This window comes from Rhinopithecus roxellana, chromosome 17 (assembly GCF_007565055.1).
Source record: "Rhinopithecus roxellana isolate Shanxi Qingling chromosome 17, ASM756505v1, whole genome shotgun sequence".
Taxonomy (NCBI): Eukaryota; Metazoa; Chordata; class Mammalia; order Primates; family Cercopithecidae; genus Rhinopithecus; species Rhinopithecus roxellana.
The window spans coordinates 98,691,458-98,707,457 of record NC_044565.1 but is presented as its reverse complement, the minus strand read 5'-3'; the positions used below and the strand labels follow the sequence as shown (position 1 = coordinate 98,707,457).

Here is a 16,000-nt window from a genome sequence, read left to right as displayed (position 1 = left end):
GGAATATATATATATATATATATGTATATATATTTTTACCCAACACCAGAGCACACAGATATAAAAAGCAAATATTATTAGACGTAAAGGGAGAGATAGACCACAATGCATTAGTAGTTGGAGACTTCAACACCCCACTCTCAGCATTGGAGAGATTGTTTAGAGTGAAAATCAACAAAGAAACATTGGATTTAAACTGCACCACAGACTAAATAGACACTTACAGAACATTTCATCCACCAGCTGCAGAATACACATTCTTATCATCAACAAATGAAATACTTTTCAGAATTGGTCATATTGTTAGGACAATAAACACGTCTCAAAAAATTTTAAAAAATAACAAAATTATCTCAACTACCTTATAATACCACAATGGAATAAACCTAGACATCAATAACAAGAGAAACATTTGAAAGCATACACTACATGGAAATTAAACAGCACATTTCTGAATGATCAATGGGTAAAGAGGAAATTAAGAATAAAATTTAAATCTTTCTTAAAACAAATGAAAATGAAAACACAAAATACCAAAACCTGTGGGACAGAGCAAAAGCAGAATTAAGAGGCAAGTTTATAGCATTAAACCCCCATATGAAAAGACGAGAAAGATTTCCCAGCCTCAAATAAACCAATTAACAGTGCAACTCAAGGAACTAAAAAAGCAAGAACGAACCAAACCAAAAATTAGTAGAACAGAAAAATAATAAATATCAGAGCAGAAATAAATGAAATTAACAGTAAAATAATAACAGTATGGCTATTTTGATGATATTGATTCTCCTATCCATGAGCTTGGAATGTTTTTCCATTTGTTTGTGTCTTCTCTTACTTCTTTGAGCGATGGTTTGTAGTTCTCTTTGAAGAGGAGAACTTCCTTGAAAGTTGGATTCCTAGGTATTTTATTCTCTTTGTAGTAATTGTGAATGGGAGTTCACTCATGATTTGGCTCTCTGTTTGCCTATTTTTGGTGTATAGGAATGCTCCAACGTTGGGAAATGTGGCCTTTTGAGAGTGGTTTAGGGCCCACACCACAAGGGCCCCATCCTCATGAAGAGATTAATGTTGCCATTTAAAAGGGCTTTTGGGAGTAGGTTCTCTCTCTTCTGCCATGTAGGGACATGTTTGTCCCCTTTTGCCTTTCCACCTTCCACCTTCCACCATGTGAGGACTCAGCAAGAAAGCCCTCACCAGATGCTGGAGCCTTGATTTTGAACTTTCAAGTCTCCATAACTGTGAGAAAATAAATTTCTGTTCCTTGTAAATTATCTAGTCTGCAGTATTTTCTTATAGCGCACAAATGGACTAAGATACCAAGGAAGGATTGTGGTAGCTGGAGAAAGAGATGAGTGGATAGGTTAGATGTGTAACAACAAGGTAAAAACAACAGGACCTGGTGTTGTACTTCAGTACAAAGTTTCTAAATTCTGATCTTGGCTTTAAAGAATAATCAAGGGATCTGAGAAACTGTAAATTCTGAGTACAATCTGATAAATGTGCTGTTAATATTATGAATACAGGGTTATGGTTTGGAAGAACTTGGAAAGTTCTGGAAAAGCTCTGTAGAAAAGTAAGCATTTCATCTGGTCCCCGAATGACAAGCAGGATTTTATGAAGTGAAATTTTAGACAGAGGGACAGTATCTACATAAGAACAGTGTGAAAGTATATTTTGTTCACTTGTTTATTTGTTGATTCATTCCCCTGCAATTATTTTTGATCCCTTTATGTGCCAGACATTGTCTAAAGAACAAGCTTTCACATTCTAAATATGCAATATGATGTCTGGTAATAATAGTGCTTGGGGAATAGAAAATTGTTCCACCTGGTGAGAGTGTAAGGTACACAGTACATATGGTGGGAGATAAAGGGTTTTGATTCCTGTGCCAGGAACTTATGACTTAAGTCTGTAGCGAGGAGGATCCCTAGAAGTTCTTCTGCAAGAGAATTTGGACAGTGCAAGTGGCAGCAGAGTGGCAGGAAGATTGGAGCTGGGATAGGCATGGAAGCTTCATACAGTAGGCTATGTAAGTCCTGATGAGACTTTGGGTCTAATAGCAACAGGAATCAGAAGAGGGCTGGATATCAGAGTACATCTGAGAGGCAGTCAGTAGGACTGGAAGAGCACCTTGGCATAAGGGATAGAGAATGCACGTGAGTCAAGGGAGACTGGATTTTCCTTGTTTGGGAACCTGGACAGATGGTGACATTATTCACTGGGCAATATGGGAAGATGAGAAATTTAAAAATAAAGATAAGCTAGTTCTGAATATGTTGAATTTCAGGTATTTACAGTTCACTCACATTTAGATGTTTAGGCATCTTTCCAATTCACAACAAGAATTACGGCCTCAGAAGAGAGGTGGAGGTTGCAGATGAAAGTTTAGGAACCCTGGTAATAAGACATTATCTGACAACTGGTCATTTGAAGGTGGAGCTAGAAGAAAAGAAAATGGCCGAAAATAGAGCCCTAGAATACCTAAATTTTTGAAGGGCAGTTGAAGAACAAGAGAGATGAAGAGAACTGGATATGGAGCAATCTGGGAGGTTAATAGGGAGGCAGGAGAGTGTAGTATCCCAGAAGTTAAGTGGGGAAAGGGCATTGAGGAGAATGACATTAATTAAATTAATGAATTACATTAATGAAATTTAAAGACTGCATATAAGATAAGTAGAAGAGGATAAAGTAAAAGTCATTGGATCTTGTAGCGATGGTATTTTTGAGATCTTCAATAGAATAATTTAATAGTGTTGAAGAATATTTGGCCAAATAGTGAGTGGGCAGGCTAAGAACTGATTGAAAAGAGAGGATAGAGAGGCAGTGAATGTAGGCAACTCTTTCAACACAGTGGTCTTGATGGGGAAGAGAGAAAGAGGTAGCATAATAGGAAGGTGGAATTTATACAGAAAACTTTTCTTTTATTCTTTCCAATATGGATAGGTGAAAGTTGGTTCACATGTGCAGAATGAATGAAAAGGACTTTGTGATTTGTGGAGAGAGAGATACTGAAGAAAAGGCCAGTATTTATTAAGTTCAGGAAACTGATTAACAACTGGAAGAATACAAGTGAAGGAGATAAGTCTGGAAAGGAGATGAGAACTTCTTGGTGACCAAGAGTGTAAGGTGAGACAATGGACAAAGGTGAACATGGAGACTGAGGAATACCCAAGTCTTCTCAGGTTCAGTTCAGTGCTGGGCCCTCTGCTAGAAAATACTTTGAAGCCTTTTGGTATAAAAAAAAAAAAGATCAATTTTATTTTGGCATATCACTGTGTCAGTTCAGGCTGATTAATGAAGACATGAGGTAAAAATGTACAAACTGTGTCTGGGCAAGTTGGGTTACTGAGCCAGCTGCTGTGTCTCTTGGATTGTTGCTCTGTCAGCTCAGCTCAACCATTCATATCATCACAGGAAGGTCTTGTTTGAGGCTGAATACCCAACAAGGGGTCATTCATTGCTGGATTAAACTTGATTAAAGTAGCTTATCTGTGACATCTGAAATGCCTGTCTTTAGAATTCTATGAACCTATAGTGATGTTTAGGGACACAGGGATACCCAGTAGTCATTTCGTCTATGTTAGCTCCAGGCGAAGGAATGGTGAATTCATCCAGGAATACATCTTGAGCACAAAGCTCTCCAATTCTACTGTTTCCCTGGTTACTTTGGTGAACTGTGTTCAGGTTTGTGTCCCCATCTTCTAATCCCTGTGATAGTTGAATGTCCTCAATGAGGTAAACCCGGAAGATTACAGGTCTTAAATTGGGCTCTCCTCCAACATGGGGATAGAAATTGGAAATCACATAAGCCCCTTTTAAAAACTCCTTTCTTAATACACAGAGGAGGAAACCAAGGCCCTGAAAGGTAAAATGCTTTAATCAAGGTTATGCAGTAATTTTATATTAAAACTAACACTGAAACCAGGATTCTGACCACCCTCCTTTAAGCAGGTGGCTTAATTGCTGGAACATAATGACATCTTCTATACTTCGTGATTCTTTTGTTAATGGATTCCTTTTTTGCTTCTTCAAACTCCAGGAAGTACTATTCTTAAAGGGATATAAAATAACCAAAAAGATAAATTTAATGACTTCAAGAAAGAAACACATGAACTAAAGGTTTTCTTTCTTGCCTTGCTTTCATTCCCTTCTGTATATACTCTGTCTATTCATTGCTATACTCACTGGCATTAAAGTTCTGAATCCTGCCTGTCTCACTACAGAGAAGAACGTATTTCCCTGGCCCCGAATGCTCAGGAGGTGGTACCAAGAGCCTTAACAGGGAGGGAGGATTACTTTAAGTGTGGGGGATTTGCTCTTTTACTACTGCACCCTGCTTTGAGAAAACCATGTCTTCAAAAAACTCGAAATTTAACTAGCCCCCAATGTGAACTGAATGTCTGCAGTAACAAAGGAGGCTTTTCTTTTCAAAGGAAATCTTAATCAGTGCTGTAAACTTTTCTAGTACTTTGAAATGTTTATATATCAATTACTACTTGCCTGCATATATACCTTGGAAACAAGAAGTCTAGATAATCTCTACAGCATAGATGTTAAGTCCTGCTGTCAATTAAAAATCAATCATAAATAGTAGAAAGTATATTTGAGAGAGAGTGGATGTCTGCAGAAAAAAGAGGGTTTGGTTTATGAAAATTCCATTCACAGGTACTCTGGGAGCAACCCCTTTTTTGAGAAATGACAAAAATTGCTTGGATTGCTCCTTTGCTCATTTCAGTGGCCTCACTGAAAGACTCCACACTATCATTTAGGAACCCTGATAACACAATAAAATATGAGGAGATGCAGAAAGTTTGGCTGACCATGTCAGTTTGGCTACTAAGTGCAGATAATCATACTAGATGTGGTCTGAAGTTACTCCCTATAGCCCCCTTGAGGCATTCACTCACAGCAGTGCCAGGTACATACATTTTCTCCAGGTCCCCAAATCCTGAAAATGCACCTTTTTGGATGACTCGAAGCTTGGTGAGGACAAACCTCCTGCAAAGAGAGTAGAAATAAAATATCACAACCTATTTATTAATAAGTAATTGAGTTGCTAATGTATTAATATCAGCTAACAGCTAACGTATACTAAGTGCTTGCCATAAAGTAATGTTGAAATTGCTTTTACATTCTCTCTTTTCATCCTGTCTACAAGTAGTGATACTGGCATTATTAGTCTTTCCATTTTGCATAAGGAAACTAGAGTTTAGGGAGAATAAAAAACTTACCCAGGGTCACATGGCTGATACATGACAGAGATGGAATGTGAACCTTGCTTGTTCCCACTACCCTATGTTGCCTTCTGTAGCCCTGTATAAGGCCTGTTCTCTTTCTCTACTCCAACCCCCATTACCTCTTCCTTTATTGTCATTCTCAGCTGACCTTGACTCCTATTCCAAGATGAAATGAAATCAATAGAAGAAAATGTCCTTATACTTTCACAGGGCTCACTGCCTGATCAACCTGCCTGCACCTGTGCTTTATACACATCGCCTTCTCTTCTGGTACTGTGAGTGAACTGTCCAGGGTCCTAAGAGTAGCTTCTCCAATATACACTAGGTCTCTTTCCCTCTCTGCTAGTCCCAGTAACCACTATGACAATTTTCCACTTTCTTAGACACATTTTATTCACCTTTTCTCCCTTCTTTCCTGGATTCTGCTTACTAATATAAAAACATGCCATAATGTCTCTCATCTAAAAAAAAAAGTCTTAACCTCAGTTGCCTTCAGCTTTTGCCATTTTCTTCTGCTCAAAATATTTGTCTCATGCTTGCCTCAAAATTCCTTCCAATGGCTCCTCATTGCACTAAGGGAGAAATCAAAGTTGTTTACAAAGGCCTTCAGTGCCTTACAAGAGCTTTCTGCTCTTTATTTCCATAGACCCTGTATTCTCAATTTTGACAACTACCCTTTGACCATCCTGGTCTTGTCACAGTATCCTCTAGCAATTCCTTGAAGATGCCAGGTTCTTTCTAGGTTAATGTTTCCACATTTGCAGTTCTTTCTGTTTGGAACATTTCTCTCGCAGATATCCTCATGGGTTGTTATCTCAGAATCCCATGTGCTCAAATGTTACCATTTTAGTGAAGCTTTCCCTAACCACCTATTTAAAATGATAATCTCCCAAACTTGGCCCAGACCCTCTTTCATGCTGCTTAAATTTTTCTTCATAGCAATTCTGACATGTTATATCTTCTGTTTATTTGTGTATCCATTTATTTGTTTCTTCCTCATAACTAGAATTCAAGCTCCATGAGGGCAAAAATGTTTGCCTGATTTGTTATGATTATATACTAAATGCCTAGGGCAGTGCTTAACATGGTAGATGGTCAATAAATATTTGAATGACTGAATTGAATGGCTATTGAGCCCTCTGAAAATTCTAGGTTTGAGGTTGAAGTTACAGTTGACCCTTTGAAAATCTTTGTAATAAGAATATGATTCTTTCCCCAGCCTTCTTCCCTCTGGCTTTTTCTTGCTTTCTAACTGATTAATAGGGATTTGGTTTTCTTTCATCTTTAACACATCCTTTTATAAGGCAGTCTGTGAGGAGGAATTGTAATCAAATACCATAGTCTTGGATAGTTTCATAAATATTTTATTGTTTTAACCTTCTATTATTTATTGGTGTTAGTGAAATTTCTGTTTCAGACAGAGCTGCTACTCAGGCAATCACGTCTTTTCTTTCACCTTGTTTGTGCTTGGCTGCTAGGTGTATCAACCCTATGGTGAGGAATCATGAGAGAGAACCTTGTGTGCTGTTGCTGCCCTGGAGGAGTTTATATACTTGCTGTGAAGGCAATACCAGAAACCTTGAAATTGCCAGAAAACGGTTGAGGGCTATAGTTGATATAATAGCAATAAATTCTTTACAAGGATTAAGATGAGAAAGACCCCAAAGTACACAAATATATAACAGAAATACTGTCAAGAGTAGATGAATTTTGAACCCAAACCTCAAAAGTATTAGATCATACTAAAAGCATTGTCTTTATTAAGCCATTTAAATAAAAGGTGATTTAATTTAACAAAAGATTATCTAATTCTAGAATATCCATGCAAAATGAATCGAAGTTAGCTCAACACCCTACCTTAATTGTACTCACTTAACCTTAGTTAATACGTACAAGTTCCTTTTGTTCCTCTTTAATGCAAGACAGAAGAATAATGAAAATAAACCAATAAATGAAGATAATAAAGTTGCTTAAAACTACTCAACACTCTAAAAGTTTCAAGGAAATTGAAACATTAAAGTAAAATATTAATTAATGAGATGCATGGAGACTGTGGTCTTGAATAACAAACTCTTCTATTTAAGAATGTCAACTAGAAAGCATTTGATTCAGCCCCAGTAGTGTGCATGTTTTTCCAAAATTTTCAAGGACTATGTCTGTATTAAGTGGTTCAAGCTTATTAACATAATTAAATATTTTTGACACTTAAAATCTTCATTGACCTCTATTTCCTGAAATGTTATAAACAAGATAATCTGAAGATATTTTCATGAAAAATTACCCAGAAGTCTTCTATAAAACATTACAAATATTATTTTAAGTGCATAGTAGAGCTTGCAAAGATATGATAAATCCCCAGGGGCTCAAAGTAAAGCAGCTGAATACCAGATGGAACCCTGAGCAGTAGTGAATGCAAACCAGAATTCTAAGAGGGTAAACTAAAACCAAGGTACCCTGGGGGAGTTTGTGAACTTGGAGGCTAAGGGATTTACATCTTGATACCAAACTGGCACATGAGATGAAATGTGGAGGATGGAATATAAAGATACATTTTCGTTTCATACATGTTCTGGAAAAGGTATAGAAAATGGAGAACCAACAATTTAAATTACAAGGAAATAACATCCAGAAATCTTTCATAACTTATAAAAGATATAAATCCTCAGATCCAGAGATCTCAACAAATTCCAGGGAGGAAAACACAAATCCACTGCCAGACACCTATAAATTAAAACTGTAGAGCCATTAAAGAAGATATTTTAAATGCAAGTGGAGGGGAAAAGATAGACTATCTTCAAATAAAAAATAATTAGAAAACCTTGTAGAAATGTCTTCAAAATTACTAGATTAATGCCAATTTAAAATGCTATAATGTAAAAAATTACTCAAATGTGAGGGTAAAATAAAATTACTTCAGAACAAATTTAATTAGCTATGAATAAACTTCTAGAAAAATAATTTCTTTAAAGGATAAGAAAATTTAATCCAGGAGGAAGGCACAAAATGCAAGAAGGAATAGTGAATGAATAAATTAGTGTTTCTTATTGAATAGGTGAGTGTCTTAGTTCATTTGTGTTGCTATAACGTAATACTTGAAACTAAGTAATTTATAAAGAAAAGCTTTATTTCACTCATGGTTCTGCAGGCTGTGCAAGAAGCATGGCATCAGCAACTGCTTCTGGCGAGGGCCTCAGAAAGCTTCCACTCATGGCAGTAGGGGAAGGAGAACAGGCATCACATGGCAATTGATGAAGGATGAGGAAGGGAAGGGAGATGCCAGGCTCTTTTCAACATCAGCTCTTGTGAAAACTAATAGAGTGAGAATTCACTCATTACTGTAAGGATGGCACCAAGCCGCTTATGAGGGATCTGTCCCCGTGACACAGTCACCTCCCACCGGGTGTTGTTTCCAACACTGGATATTAAATTTCAACATGAGATTTGCAGGAAACAATTATAAGTGGGTTGTCATAATGGCTAGAAGCCCCACCAAGTCAATAAAGAACACTAAAAACGTATTGACCAAGAACTAGGTTACAAAGAAAATTAGTATTAAAAAATTACTTTCTTTGGTGATGAATGCAATTAAATTACTTAGAAATCAGTAATAAATATAATTAACTCTCCTCTCCCAATACACATACACCCATGTGGAAAAATCAAAAGCAAAGCAAAGCAAACCAACCAACCAAACAAACAAACACCCTTTTAAGTTATACATGGGTCAAAGAAGAAATCACAATTATAATTAGGAATTATTTGGATTGACCTATAATGAAAATACAACATATCAAACTCATGGGATATAGGTAAATTCCTACCTATAACAGAAATTTATAGATTTAAATTATTGTACCAGAAAAGAAAACAAAAAATTAGATTAAAAATTAATGAGCTAAGCTTCCAATGCAATAAACTACTAAAAGAAAAATAGAATTGTGGAAACAGAAAATTATGAACCCAATAATTTTTATTCCATTTTTTGCTAGAACTTGAACTTGGAAGTTGTTTAATAAGAAACATTGGTAAAATCAAAGACTGTTGATAGAGATGTTGAGAAGGTAAACACTAAGTTAGACATTATAATTTCATATTAGATCAAGCTTAAGTTTAGCCTACACTACCGTGCTATTTTGCAATTATAAGGTTAAGTTTCTCCTTGAGTTTATTGCTAACATGGGTAAGAAGCTTTCTACTAGTAGCAAAAGGTTTATTAAAATGGTTTCATGGACTCTTGTACTTTTAACACTGAAAATGATTGCTGTAGAGAACTACACTTATTTGAATGTTTACTGAAGAAATCTGGATTTACCACTTAACAGTGTAAACTCTGCTTATTATAGAAGGCTTATTTTAACCAGCAACCTTCTGACAATTCACTATGCCTTTGTTGATCTAGTTCTAATTAACAAATTCAGAAGGTATGTGTACATTTCCTTTAAATCAGAAACATAGGCAAAGGCATTATATTTGATACATTTTCATTTTAGAAATAAAGTAAATGAGAGTATAATAAAGTTTAGAATACTTTGCACCACAATTAATATCTTACTGTTGCTTTCACATTTCCCACTCAGAACTAGAACAAGATAAGAATGCCCACTCTTACTACTTTTATTCGTAATTGTACTGGAAGTTCTAGTCAGAGCAAGTAGGCAAGAGAAAGAAATAAAGGTCAACCAAATTGGAAAAGAGGAAGGCAAATTGTCCCTGCTTGCAGATTATATGATCTTATATACAGAAAAACCTAAAGACTCTACCAACAACCTCTTAGAACTGATAAATTAATTAAATAAAGTTGTGGGATAAAAAAATTAATATACAAAATCAGTAGCATTTCAATACATAAACAACATGCTGGCTGAAAGAGAAATCAAGAAGGCAATCTCATTTACAATAGCTACAAAAAATACCCAGGAATAAATTTAACCAAAGACATGAAAGACCTCCACAAGGGAAACTACAAAACACTAATTAAAGAAATTAAAGAAGATACAAATGTAAAGACATCCCATAGTCATGGATCAGAATAATTAATATTGTTAAAATGACTATATTACCTAAAGCAATCTACAGATTCAATGCAATCCCTATCAAAATAGCAATGACATTCTTGATAGAAATAAAAAAAATCTTAAAATTTTATGGAACCACAAAAGATACTGAATAACGAAAGCATTCTAAGCAAAGAGCAAAACTATATGCATCAGTTTCTCAGATTTCAAAATACACCACAAAGCTATAGTAACCAAAATAACAAGGTATGGGCATAGAAACATAGAAATAGACACATAGACCAGAAGAACAGATTAGAGAACCCAGGAATTAATCCAGGTATTGACATCCAACTAATTTTTGACAAAGGCGTCAAGAACACTCTGGGGAAAGACAGTCTTTTCAATAAATGCTGCTGGGAAAATTGTATATCCCTATGCAGAAGAATGAAACTATACTCCCACCTCTCATTCTATACAGAAATGACCTCAAAATGAATCAGAGACCTAAATGTAAGACCTGAAATCATAAAACTACTAGAAGAAAATGTAGAAGTGCTTCAGAGCATTGGTCTGAGCAAAGGTTTTCTGAGTAAGACTTCAAAACACAGGAAACAAAAGGAAAAATAAACAAATGGGATTATATCAAACCAAAAAGTTTCTTCACAGTAAAGAAAACAATCAACAGAATGAAAAGATAACCTATAGAATGGGAGAAAATATTAGCCAACTACTCATTTGACAGAGTAACTCAAACATATCAACAGCAAAAAAACCAACAAATCACCACCAACAGAAAAGTTGCTTAAGAAAATAAGCAAATGATCTGAACAGACATTTCCCGAAAGAAAACATATAAATGACCAGCAAATATATAAAAACCTGTTCCCTAATATCAGGAAAGTGCAAATTAAAACCACAATGAGATACTGTCTTACCACAATTAGGATGGCTATCCTCAAAAGGACAACAAAATAACAAATGTTGGTGAGGATGAAGAGAAAAGGGAACACTTAAATTCTGTTGTTGGGAAAGTAAACTGGTACAGATACTATAAAAAACAGTATGAAGGTTCATCAAAAAATGCAAATAGAGCTACTATATGATCCAGCAATCCTGCTACTTGGAATTTATCCCAAAAGAAAGGAAATTACTATATCAAAGAGACATCGGCCGGGTGTGGTAGCTCACGCCTGTAATCCCAGCACTTTGGGAGGCTGAGGCGGGCAGATCATGAGGTCAGAAGATCAAGACCATCCTGGCTAACAAAGTGAAACCCCATCTCTACTAAAAATACAGAAAAAAAAATTAGCCGGGCGTGGTGGCGGGTGCCTGTAGTCCCAGCTACTCGGGAGGCTGAGGCAGGAGAATGGCATGAACCCAGGAGGCGGAGCTTGCAGTGAGCTGAGATTGCACCACTGCACTCCAGCCTGAGCGACTGAGCGAGACTCCATCTTAAAAAAAAAAAAAAAAAAAAAGACATCTACACTTCCATGTTTATTGCAGCACTACTCCAATAGCCAAGGTGTGGAATCAACCTAGTTGTCCAACAACAGATGAATGGATAAAGCAAATGTGGTATATATACATAATGAAATACTATTTAGTCATGGAATAAAATCCTTAGACATAGAATAAAATCTTGTCATTTGCAGAAACATGGGTGTAATTGGAGGACATTATGTTAAATGAAACAAGCTAGGGACAGAAAGTTGAACACTATATATTCTCATTAATATATGGAAGCTAGAAAAAGTTGATCTCATGGAAGTACAAAGTATAACAGAGGATACTAGAGGCTGGGAAGGGTATGCGGAAGAGAAGGATGAGGAGAGATTTGTTAAAGGATACAAAATTATAGCTAGATAGGAAGAATAATTGCTAGTATTCTATATCACTGTGGGATGACTATAGTTAACAATATATAATTTCAAATAAAAAAGAAGGATATTGACATTCCCAACACAAATAAATGAAAAATGTTTGAGATGATGGGTATGCTAATCACTCTGTTCTGATCACTTTACATTATATGCATTGAAACATCACTATGTTCCCCATAAATATGTACAATTATTATTTGTAAATTATAAAAAATAAAATAAAAATCACATTGCAAGACTTGAATTTGCAATTTAAAGAGGAAACCTAAAAGAGTAGAAAGAAAGAATAAAGATAAGAAAAAATGAATTAAAAATAACAATAAAGAGGATCAAGAATACCAAAAGCTAGTTCTTTGGAAAGATTAAGACTAGAAAGAATATTTGTTCATAATCAGCAAAGAATAAAAACTGAGAGAATAAAAGCCCCCAAACAATTAGAGGCCTGAAAGATGGCACTTAACTATGGATATAACAGATTTAAATTAGAGAACTCTAAGAGCAATTTTATAACATTACTTTTTTTTTCTTTTGAGACAGATTTGCTCTGTCACCCAGGCTGGAGTGTAGTGCCATAATAATGGCTTATTGCAGCCTTGACTTCCTGGGCTTAATTGATCCTGCCCCCTCAACCTCTTAAGCAGCTGAGACTACAGCATGCACCACCACACCTGACTGACTTTTGTTTTTGTTTGTTTGTTTTTTTTGGTAGATACAGGGTTTTGCCATGTTGCCCAGGCTGGTCTTCAACTCCTCAGCTAGAGTGATCCACCTGTCCTGACTTCCCAAAGTGCTAGGATTACAGGCATGAGATATCACACCTAGACTAACAGTAGATTTGAAAAATCAGAAAACATGGATAATTTTTACAGAAATATATGCTTACAAAAATTGATTCATGAAGATACAGAAAAGTGAATAAATCTGTAATTATTAACAAATTGGGTTGGTAATTTAACAGCTGTCCACTAAAAAATAAGGTCAGTACCATATGATGTTAGAAGTAAATTCTACCCCTTCAAAGGAACAAAAAAAATCCCAATCTTATATAAACTATTCCACAGACTAGTGTATTAGTCCATTTTCACACTGCTGATAAAGACATACCCAAAACTGGGCAATTTACAAAAGAAAGAGGTTTAATGGACTTACAGTTCCATGTGGCTGGGAAGGCCTCACAATCATGGCAGAAGGCAAGGAGGAGCAAGTCACGTCCTACATGGATGGCAGCAGGCAAAGAAAGAGAGCTTGTGCAGGGTAACTCCTCTTTTTAAAATCATCAATCTCATGAGACTTAGTCACTATCTTGAGAACAGCATGGGAAAACCCTGCCCCCATGATTCAATTACCTCCCACTGGGTGCTTCCCATAATACATGGGAATTCAAGATAAGAGCTGGGTGGGGGACACAGAGCCAAACCATATCATTCTGTCCCTGGCCTCTCCCAAATCTCATGTCCTTACATTTCAAAACCAATTAAGCCTTCCCTACAGTCCACCAAAAGTCTTAACTCATTTCAACATTAATTCAAAAGTCCACAATCCAGACTCTCATCTGAGACAAGGCCAGCCTCTTCTGCCTATGAGCCTGTAGAATCAAAAGCAAGTTAGTTACTTCCTAGATACAATGGGGTACAGGTATTGGGTAAATACAGCCATTCCAAATGGGAGAAATTGGCCAAAATAAAGGGGATACAGGCCCCATGCAAGTCCGAAATCCAGTGGGGCACTCAAATCTTTAAAACTCCAAAATGATCTCCTTTGATTCCATGTCTCACATCCAGGTCACAGTAATGCAAGAGGTGGGTTCACATGATCTTGGGCAGCTCCGCCCCTGTGACTTTGCGGGGTACAGCCTCCCTCCCAGCTGTCTTCATGGGCTGGTGTTGAGTGTCTGTGGCTTTCCCAGGCACATGGTGCAAACCGTTGGTGGATCTACCATTCTGGGGTCTGGAGGATGGTGGCCTTCTTCTCACAGCTCCACTGGGCAGTGCTTCAGTAAGGATTCTGTGTCAGGGTCCCACCGCATATTTCCCTTCTATACTGCCCTAGCAGATGTTCTCCATGAGGGCCTCTCCCCTGCAGCAGACTTCTGCCTGGGCATCCAGGTGTTTCCATACATCTTCTGAAATCTAGGTGGAGGTTTCCAAACTCTAGTTCTTGTCTTCTGTGTACCTGCAGGTTCAACACCACGTGAAAGCTGCCAAGGCTTGGGGCTTGCACCCTCTGAAGCTATGGCCTGAGCTCTATCTTGGCCCCTTCAGCCACAGCTGGAGCAGCTGGAACACAGGGCACTAAGTCCCTAGGCTGCACACAGTATGGGGACCTTGGTCCTGGCCCATGAAATCACTTTTTCCTTCTAGGCCTCTGGGCCTGTGATGAGAGCAGCTGCTGTGAAGATCTCGAATATGCCCTGGAGACATTTTCCGCATTGTCTTGGGTATTAACATTCGGCTCCTTGTTGCTTATGCAAATTTATGCAGCCAGCTTGACTATCTCCTCAGAAATTGGGATTTTCTTTTCTATTGTGTTGTCAGGCTGCAAATTTTCTGAACTTTTATGCTCTGATTATTTTATAAAACAGTGTCTTTAACAGCACCCAAGTCAACTCTTGAATGCTTTGCTGCTTAGAAATTTCTTCTGCCAGATACCCTAGATCATCTCTCAAGTTCAAAGTTCCACAAATCTCTAGGGCAGGGGCAAAACACCACCAGTCTTTTTGCTAAAACATAACAATAGCCACCTTTGTTCTGGTTCCCAACAAGTTCCTCATCTCCGTCTGAGACCACCTCAGCCTAGACCTTATTGTTCATATCACTCTCAGCATTTTTGTCAAAGCCATTCAGCAAGTCTCTAGGAAGTTCCAAACTTTCCCACATTTTCCTGTCTTCCGCCTGTTTCCAACCTCTGCCTATTACCCAGTTCCAAAGTCACTTCCACATATTCAGGGGTGTTTTCAGCAATGCCCCGCTTTACTGGTATCAATTTACTGTTTTAGTCCATTTTCATGCTGCTGATAAAGAGATTTCTGAGACTGGGCAATTTACAAAAGAAGGAGATTTAATGGACTTACAGTTCCATTTGGCTGACGAGGCCTCACAGTCATGGTGGAAAGCAAGGAGGAGCAAGTCATATCTTACACGGATGGCAGCACACAAAGAGAGAGCTTGTGCAGGGGAACTCCTCTTTTTAAAACCATCTGATCTCATGAGACTTATTCACTATCATGAGAACAGCACGGGAAAGACCTGCCCCCATGATTCAATTACGTCCCACCAGGTCCCTCCTATACTAGCCAAACAATATCAGCTAGTAAAAGAAGGAATGCTCTCCAACCCTTTTTATGTGGTTAGTGTAACATTGGTAACAAAACTAGACAGGGACAATAAAAGAAAGGAAATAATGTAGGGACAATATGCATTTAGTAGAGTTAAATAAATAATGCATTATTATCAGCTTGAATGTGTCACAGAATTCAAGAGTTGCTAAATATTAGACAACTCTTTCAAAGAAAATTTTCATATAAATAAAAGAGAAAAAGCCACCTGATTTTCTTAATAGAAATAGAAAATGTATTTGATAATAATGGAAATCCATCATGATAAAAGTTCTTGAAAAAGAAAATTCTTACTCCGATGGGGGTAATTCTATTAAACACTAAAATAAGTATCATACTGAATGGAGAAATTTTAGACACATTCCACTTAAAATTGGAATGGGACAATGATGCTGTTCCCTCCTCTATTTGATACTGTGCTGGATACTCTAGCCTACACAATAAGAATAGAGAAAGAAAAAGATACGTCATAATTACTACACAATAAGCATAGAAAATGAAAAAGATATGTCAGAATTACTGATGAAAAACTATCATTACCCACAGAAAAAA

The 16,000-nt window shown here is 37.0% G+C and overlaps 1 protein-coding gene across 2 annotated transcripts in view; it reads right to left on the bottom strand.

Annotated features, from left to right (window-relative positions):
- Positions 1-16,000, bottom strand: part of FSHR (follicle stimulating hormone receptor) — a 186,573-nt gene that overhangs the window by 91,113 nt on the left and 79,460 nt on the right. For both annotated transcript variants that reach the window (XM_010371753.2, XM_010371754.2), the window contains exon 2: positions 4,927-4,998. In XM_010371753.2, coding sequence (XP_010370055.1) covers positions 4,927-4,998 — 72 coding nt within the window. The remainder of the gene's footprint in view (positions 1-4,926; positions 4,999-16,000) is intronic.